The sequence below is a fragment of the Punica granatum genome, chromosome 8, assembly GCF_007655135.1.
Source record: "Punica granatum isolate Tunisia-2019 chromosome 8, ASM765513v2, whole genome shotgun sequence".
Classification (NCBI taxonomy): Eukaryota; Viridiplantae; Streptophyta; class Magnoliopsida; order Myrtales; family Lythraceae; genus Punica; species Punica granatum.
The window spans coordinates 17,153,487-17,162,041 of NC_045134.1; the positions used below are offsets into that span (position 1 = coordinate 17,153,487).

At 42.5% G+C, this 8,555-nt stretch overlaps 1 protein-coding gene and 1 pseudogene across 2 annotated transcripts; one reads left to right on the forward strand and one right to left on the reverse strand.

The window, feature by feature from the left end:
• The first annotated feature begins 230 nt into the window (after positions 1 to 230).
• Positions 231 to 4,350, forward strand: LOC116189532 (annotated as a pseudogene).
• Positions 4,351 to 5,656: 1,306 nt separating this feature from the next.
• Positions 5,657 to 7,660, reverse strand: LOC116187460 (vinorine synthase-like). Of its 2 annotated transcripts, none has more exons than XM_031516155.1 (3): positions 7,563 to 7,660; positions 6,805 to 7,492; positions 5,657 to 6,684 (listed from the first exon to the last, which is right to left on the reverse strand). In XM_031516155.1, exons 2-3 carry the CDS (start codon positions 7,225 to 7,227, stop codon positions 5,746 to 5,748), a joined length of 1,362 nt encoding a protein of 453 aa, XP_031372015.1. In that variant the 5' UTR covers positions 7,228 to 7,492; positions 7,563 to 7,660; the 3' UTR covers positions 5,657 to 5,745. The 2 variants fall into 2 exon arrangements, with proteins under 2 accessions (XP_031372015.1, XP_031372016.1); XM_031516156.1 differs by having other exon boundaries at positions 6,805 to 7,396; positions 7,563 to 7,631.
• Between the last annotated feature and the right edge of the window lie 895 nt (positions 7,661 to 8,555).

Sequence of the window (8,555 nt, forward strand, 5' to 3'; positions counted from 1 at the left end):
CCATCACGTTAACATGGAAGTTTCTTAAAACAGTAAGTTCTATTCCACGTTAACAAATGTGTGTTTTTCATATCCATCTTACGTTGTAGAGTGTTGTAGATTGTTTTTACTTCTACTCTTTAACGACAATATGATTAATTCAATTCTTAAATTTATTATCATTTTCGACTCATTTTGGTCAGAAAATTGATCGAAGCGGACGCAATGCAAATTTTTAAAGGTCGAAGTCGAACCATTAATGTTACCAAGTAGAATTAGATGTAGGAATATGGAAGACATGATGCTTGGACCAACCAAACTCATCTATTTCTGATGTCATTTTTTTCCTACTCAGAAGAATCTTCCATGGCGGCAAATCTGCTTCGAATAGCAACCGACGAAGCAGAGAACCAACTGGAGCTCTCTCTCCGACAAGCCTTCACCCTTCTGGAACACAACCTCCAGCCGCCCGCCCTTCCCCCTCACGATCCCCACTCCAGATGAATACCAGGCCCTCAATCGCGCAATCCTTTATGGGATTTTGACGGAACCCCATCACGCCAAACCTCACATTAAGCACTTACACGCCGTCGTCTCCGACGGGTACGCCTTCTTCGTAAACCTCCTCGTTCGGGTAGCCAATGAATTGCTCGAGAAGCTCGTCGATTCGGCCAGGAATCAACTCCTGCGGGTCACCGGGGAGATGGTCTTCCGCCTTCGGGTTTGACAGGCTTCTGGTGGATTTACCGAGGCAAATCGTGGGGACTTCAGTGATGGTAATTTATGGCTGTTTTTCGATCTGGTGACTATTTCTGAGCAAATGGGACTGTTTGCTGGAGGAAGAGCCCATGGTCTTGACCGGTGGGTTGTATGTGTTCTTGCGGTTGTTAGCTGATCACTATCGGGTCACGAGTCGTAACGCCAAGTTAGAAGCTTTAGCGAGGTTAGAGACCGAGTTTTGCGTAAAGATGTTGAGGGAGCAGTTTCATTTGTGCTTGAAGGTTGGGAGGGATGTTGTTAGACTGCTGTAGGATTTGATTCATCTGCCCGAGTTCCGAGCCGTGTGGAAAGATTTGGTCTTGAATCCCAGTGTGTTTGAAACCTCAGGATTCTCGAGCATTGCACAGTTGTAATTCCACTTGGACTTTGAGCTGATACTTTCTGCTTCAGATTCCTCCCTTGATGGAGACTCACCTGCGATTCTTGCTCACCCTGGTGAAGCTCAGGGTTCAGAAGAGGCACCAGGCATGGTTTGCTAGCAAGTACTTGTTTAGCCCCAACAGGGAGACTCTTATATGCGATAGTGTACGCTTCATATGTTGTGGGCACTACCCGACTAAGGAAATCATTCAGTCGGACGTCATACCGAGGTGGGCTGTTATAGGCTGGCTCCTTAAGTCTTGCCGGAAAAATTATGTTGAAGCCAATGCGAAGCTGGCGTTGTTCTATGATTGGCTCTTCTTCAATGAAAGAGCTGATGAAGTCATGAATATTGAGCCTGCCATGTTACTGATGGTACATTCCGTGCCCAAGTACGTTGAAATCACGAATTCCCTGCTCGAGTTTCTGTTTCTTCTTGTTGACAGCTGTGATATGGAACATAAAGAAATGATCACGAGAGGGGTTTTATCATCTTTCAGCAACCTTGTAAGAAAAGGGGTGGTGATTCATAGCCTTGATGTTTTGACATGCTCTGGAGTAATATTTCCTCCCCTGAGGGAGAGGCTTGACAGGTATATAAGCTCGGATTCCTAGAGTTACGGCCAAGTCGCATTTCAAATCAATGCTTGCCTGCTCTGAAATTTCTTGATTCATCCTGCATTGGAACCCCCGCTCCATCACTTAATCAGCAGCCCACGGGCGTCCAACCATCTCAAATTTGAAGTATTGATTCTGTTGCACATCCTAGAACTCGTATTGATGATATAGGGAGACTTATTCAGAATCTCGGCGAGGCAATCAAGAAATCAAATGAAGTGGTCAGTGGAATAGTTAATAAAGAATAAGAGTGTTTATCAAAATGAGTGATCATTGTTAATAGAAAAGGTACGGGACCCCCATAGTGGCGCTTTTATTAAATTTTTCAGATGTAGTCTCACTTCCCTCTTCTAATAATATTTTTTTCTTTTATTGATTAAGAGTTATTGGATTTATTTCTTTTCTGATTTTTGGTAAGATTGTTGCCAACTTGATTGTCATTGGCAGTGGTATTCTGGCTAGATCATTTGTCCAAGCTTATCGATAGGCGCTGGCCAGTAAGTCTTGTATGGAGTTATCTCCATGCAAAGGCATTAAATAACTGTTAGTCATTTGTGCCAACATTTTATTTCACTGACAAAAACAAAATTTGGTTTGGACCTTCTTTTTGTTAGGATTCGTATTTTCTTATCCATGTCAATTGCAAGTTACTAGTTTATTATTGTGAACACAGAGTAGAATCACGAGAGGTTCAATAGAATTCAATTCAGAATGATCATGGGCAGCTTACCGGTCTTGTACAGTCTTCCATAGCTAATATAGTGTCTAGTGATTAGGACTAGCCGGCGCGATAATTTTGTCTTATGGGCTTTTCTGAGTATCAGGTTGGATTTATCACAACATTATCTGTGCTCCGTGAGAGTTGTGCTGCAGCATCTATTAGTCTCGTGGATAATTAGCATAATGTAATCATTTCCTTGGAGGCAACATTTTCATGATCTCAATTGCAAACATGGTAAGACCCAAGTTTGATTGTGCTGCGTTTCTGTTAATTCTTGCGTATTAGATTTTTTTGTTCACAAGCTACCTCTGAAATCTTTAATGAGGACTAGCTCTGTTTTTTTTTCTTTGTGCAAGCGTACTAGCTTTGATTATTATGCGTGTTTCAACATGCCGCTTCACCTGATGCCCATGACTTCACTTTTAATGGATGCTTCCTATGGGCTGGGCGTAGTTTTTTATATGCGCTTAAAGTCAAGAGTATCTTAAACAAGCTGTCTTGTTTCACCAACCATATGATGTGTCTTGTTTTACAGAAATATGACTGGACGTATCCTTGTTTTAGCTGCACATATGACTCAGTGACTTAGGTTAGTGTTTACAATCTGAAGTGGTCATTTATTTTGGTTCTAGATGCCTCAAAATCTGGCACTGCACAGGAAGCAATGCAGAACACTATCTGTAGAGCAAACGAGGCCATGACAGAGCAAGAGGCTAGGCAGATTCTTTTGTGTTTCAGAGGAGACTGCTTGCGGAGAGATACTGGTATGGCAACCGTGCCTCTTTTCCTTCTCCAAGTTGCTATTTTGATGAGCTGCCTCTTTATGTTCTGCTAGGTACTACTGTCACCCGTCTTACCCTCCCTTTCCCGTCTACATGTTTCTATCACCCTAGTTTAGATTCGGGCACTCAGGGAATTGGATTAGAGGCACGAGCGGGGACGGCTTGCGAAATATTGTTTGGTCCCTCAGGGGACATGAGCAAAGACCCTGGTTCTCCTGTGGTGTTTCATACCCCCACTTCCCTAAGTCTATGCTTAAGAATGGGTTAAAACACGAAAAATAGATTAACTTCCAACCTGGTATAATCCGAACATGGGAAAACAGGCGGGACAGAAAATGAGGTCTTAGGTTTATGATAAAAACACTTCCGTCATAATCTGTTAAGTTCTCAATGTCGCAATACAGAATAACTTAAAGTAAACTCACACATTCGGGGCTTGACAACAGACATCATGTCTGTCAAGTCCTTTGTAAACAAAATCACATGCTAAGTACCTTCCCTAGGACAGGCTATGGCCGATTTTCATCACACACATCGTTTTTGTTTATGTCTGTTTAGGACAAAGACATGTCTGCTGAGTAAGCCCGACTTATAATCTGATAATCACGTAAACATGGCAATCAATTCATACCACTTATATGTTTTTATCTGTTTTTAACAGTTTTTGTCTATTTTGTGACGGTTCAAGCTCGAACCTATAATATATGGTTTACACGGGTCTAATGCTCAAACCATCGATCACGGGATCCAACGCTCGCACACCGACTGCGTGCAACTGGAGTGCTATATGAGGTCTAGTCTCGAGTCACCATTTCGACCCTAGTAGAATCCAAGCGGGAGATGACTCGAGTCGGAGTGGGCGAAACGAGGCTAGACAATCCCGGGAGCTCTAATGATCCCGCAGATAACTTGAGGATTGTTCGGTCTCCTTGGACCCGCTTGTCCGGTCGGACCTGACCCCTAGCTCACATGAGTTTGTGTCATATTAATTTCGATTTCGGTCTTTCCAAGCATTATGGTGAGCATGAGCGAAATATTGGCCAAACGCAAAACGACTGTGATCTTGTTGATGTAATTTGTATTTATTATTAGAGAGTACATTTTGAGGCATTTACTTGTATATTCATTTATGTAACGATCCCAATCAAAAAGCGTGAGGTCTGAAAGTCGAAATCGATCGAGCCGGTTTATGAGTCCTTGAGACAAGCGGGACCGCACGAGTCACGGGCCCAGTTCACGAGGTAAACTAGCCATCATGGTCTAGTTAGTTAAGACCCGAGGACTGTTGATCAATCCCCTGACCCCGAGGATCCGCTCCTCTTTCGATTTCTTAGTTCGCATCGATCACTTCCACGAATTTACGATGTCAAATCGGATGAGACAAGCGCAACCTAATAAAGCGGTAAATTAATTAAAAATGGTAAATTTTAGACAAATTACTAATAGGGTGTACGGGATATAGATCCACACGTAATAGAACCATCGAATCTAGAGCTCCTGATTCCGCAGATCATATGCCTTTGCAAACTAGGTGTATTTATTATCCCTAAACTCGAGTAACTTATCGGTCCTCGATCTTCAAGTCGTAAATAGGTAGTGGTCATTCCTCACGCGTGCCCGTCAGGCATCCTTAGAAAGGTGGACACTTCCAAGTCGTGCGTTCAACACGTACGCATGCGGGCTCTGACGAGACGAAATTCGGATCCACACAGCGTCGGTGGACCAAATCGGGGTGTTGATAGCGACTACAAGTGTATTTACCTGTGATGGGATGGCAATGACATGGATATGTGATATTGGAATCAGGATTTGGTATATTTCTCCACTGGTCGACTTGGATTTTGATCCATATGACATTTTTTCTCTTTGTATTTTAGTGATGATTTATTTTTAATTGAAAAATCATGTGAATCAATTTCTCTGAGTATATCTTACGTTAGGAACTGCTCGCAAGTATCCTTTTTTTTTTTGTTTTTCCGGTTACAAATTGCAATGATATACTTAATAGAAAACTGGCTTGTTTGAGTTTGCTTCACGCGAGTCGCAGCGTCGAGACTTGTTTCACCCAATGCAGAGGAGGCTCTGTTATGTCAAATTTGCTGTTCGTCTGCCATGGATGATGCTGAGGAAACCTCGAGGCTAGAACTCCGTTCGACCTTGGTGGGTGCTTCCTTTGCCTCAATCAAATTCGCCGAGGCCATTGTTGAAAGGGCAGTAGCAGAGTATCCACGGATGCGGCAGCGATGGCAGAATAGAAAGCAAATGCTACTAATACTACCCGTATTTTCCCAGGACTAACTTATTTTTCGATTCATTAAGTATATTCTGCCTAATATTTGCTGTATTTTTCGGATTGTACATAACATTCTATTTGCTGCGATGGGCTAAGTGCAGGGAGTCACCAGTCTTTTCGATATATTCTATAGTAAAATTAGCGATCACTTTCTGATTTTTTTTTTATAATTACTGTCCAACGGTAAAAAAAAAAATGATAGTAGAGAGAACTTATTCCTCCATAATACAACCAGAAATACTGGGATTAATGGAAGCAAAAGCAAGAAACTCTTGGTCTCCTTCCAAGGCCCTCATCTCCTCTTCATCCAAAATCAACCACACTTCCGCTCCTCCCTTCGAAGCGCTTTCTACGAAGTAGGCTCCATTTATAATCGTTCCGAGGTCCATGCAACCGGGGCTCACCCAGCCCGGCTTTCCCCAGCCAAAGTCCACCTCATACGAGCTCAGCTTGCACCAATCGCTAAATGCATAATAACTCGGCGCACATTTTCCGTATAATCGCCCAGCCTCTTCCAACCACTTTGAAATTACTGAAACTCCTTCATCCCCTTGCATTCTCTCCAGGTAACGACTATCGATCTTCGAGAGAGACTTCCTTAACAATTCAACCAGTTTCGCCTCTGATGCAGCATCAGCAGCTTGATCATCAACATGCGCGTATGCCTTCCAGAAGATGTTCCCGATCGAGTGCTCTGGCAACACTGGATCCATTCGGCTCCTGAGGTTCACGGCGTGGGAAATCAACGATGACGGCTTCGACGTGGCCCCTGACTTCACCTTTCCTGCTTGCACGAGATGTTTCCACATGAAGGCAGAGAGGGCCTCGATAGCAGTCGGGTTCGGGACGCTCGAGCTAGAGGCTCGGGCTTTTAGTTTCGACATGGAACTGGGATCGAACACATAGCGTCCGGCACGGCCTTTTGAACCGTTCACGAAGAGCAACCAATTGGATGCGTGATTAGGAAGCATTGATCTTGGTGGGAAGAGCAAGGAAGCTTCTCTATAGTAATGTGATGGAGGTTGTTTGGTATAACATCCGTTACATATGGAAGCCCATCGTTTCGCAAAGGCTCCTATCAGAGTGCCATCTGCTAGCTTGTGAAGTAGAGACACACAGATGGCAATTCCCCCACATGAAAATACATTGACCTGATTATACAGCCAGAACCAGATTTAGCCCGTGGACAGATCGTAATCGAACAATAAGGTTAATGGCAGAAATATCAATAATTTTTTTTTATCTTACTATATCAATTATATCCACATCACCTGAACAGCAACTTGAACGGCTTCCTCTACAGGTACAGTGCTAATGGTAGGGACAGGGCGGAATTTGCCCAAGGCTTCCAAATCGGGTATACTTAGGAACTCTGCAAGATGGCAGTCGACTCGAGCCTCGGAATATAATGCCCCTTCATCGTTACATTCTACGTGAAGATTGCCTCGGATTCTCCCGGCGAGCGGATAGAAGTGACTCAGCGTTTGCGAAAGTGATTGCCTCATCTTGGAAGAGATTGTTGGGGTATATCGATTGCCAGGAGAATTACTCAAGTCGTAATAGAAGATGATCGACGAGTAATATACTGGAGGCATGAGTTGGTCTATGAGTGAGAGGTCAAATTTTTTTAGATGGGCAGGCGTAGGTGAAGATGGTTTAACAATTTCTCTCGAAGTAAGTTCTACTTCAACCATCGTCACCAAACCTTCCGACCAAAAGAAATTTACCAGTATGGCGCTCTTGAACGCAAAGGCGCTCACTTGCTTTAGCTAGAGAGACAAAGAGAAGCTAAATGTTCTTGAGAACAAGAACAAAAGGCTTGGCCTTCGACTCCGGAGAGATTCAGCGTTTTGCAAACTCGACCTGCAGTTCGTAGTATATCAACCGCAGACTCGTCATTGAAGAAATCCTCGTCTTGATATATTTTTTTTTTTATGAAGAATCAAGCACTGCCATAACCTGGAAATGGATGAAATATATGAAACTCAATCGAAATCATCAGCTCGTAAAGTAAATTTATACTCAATACCTAGCCTGTTGGAAGAGTCCTGTGCTGTATCACCATTAATGCTGTAACCAGGAAGCTCCGGGTTGAAACTTCTTTCCCCATGTAGGCTTTAAATATCGAACTCAGCAAGGAATCTCAGCATGTATTGCTTGAAATGATGCTTTGGCAGTCGACGACAAATGTACTTTGACTGTTGAAAACGCGATCAAGGTGATTATATATATATATATATATATGTATACACGTTGGATTAATTTTAGGGGATCCAATCGCGGATGATGAATTTGTCATGTTGACAAAAATTATCCGAGTAGGAAGACTATATATGTATATAGCTGCAAATATTAAATTGCAATTTGAATGAAACCCGACGAAGGTGTTAGCTCCGAGAAGGTATAGCGTGTAAATGATATATTATGTGGCATTGTATCATAGACACTAAAAAATCTTATTGTCAATAATAGATTTTTTTTTGATATTTTTATAAATGAAGAGGAATTGATGAACCTTTATTATGACATTGCCACGTGGAGATTCTGTTCAAGATGTGGCCTAAGCGCCTCTTGCGAGGTGATTATATTGATCATATAAAAGTTGGCCAAGGCCCTCATATTTTTATCCATATATATATAAGATTTGGCACGCCACCAAAATCGATCCTGCATATATACATAAGATGATAATTTGGCTCGAGGTGTAGTTGGCGGTGTTAGATTTCCAATACGCCTATAACTAGTGGGTTCTGTCTAATTTTAATTTCAAGCAAGGAAACATAAAATCTCAATCTACAACATTAATTTTTAAATGAAAAGACACACGCCCTTTTCAAATACGAGTTTTTTGTAAAGAGATTATGGGATGCAAATAGTCGCATGAATCCAATCGCAACCGCTTTTTTGTATTTGACTAATGCGTCTACTACGATCATGGTCGTGCTTGTGGTCCCTGGAAGCCGGCTTCTCATTCGGTCCTCCGAGAGCCTTCTCAATGGAGATATTGCAACAAAGTAGCAGC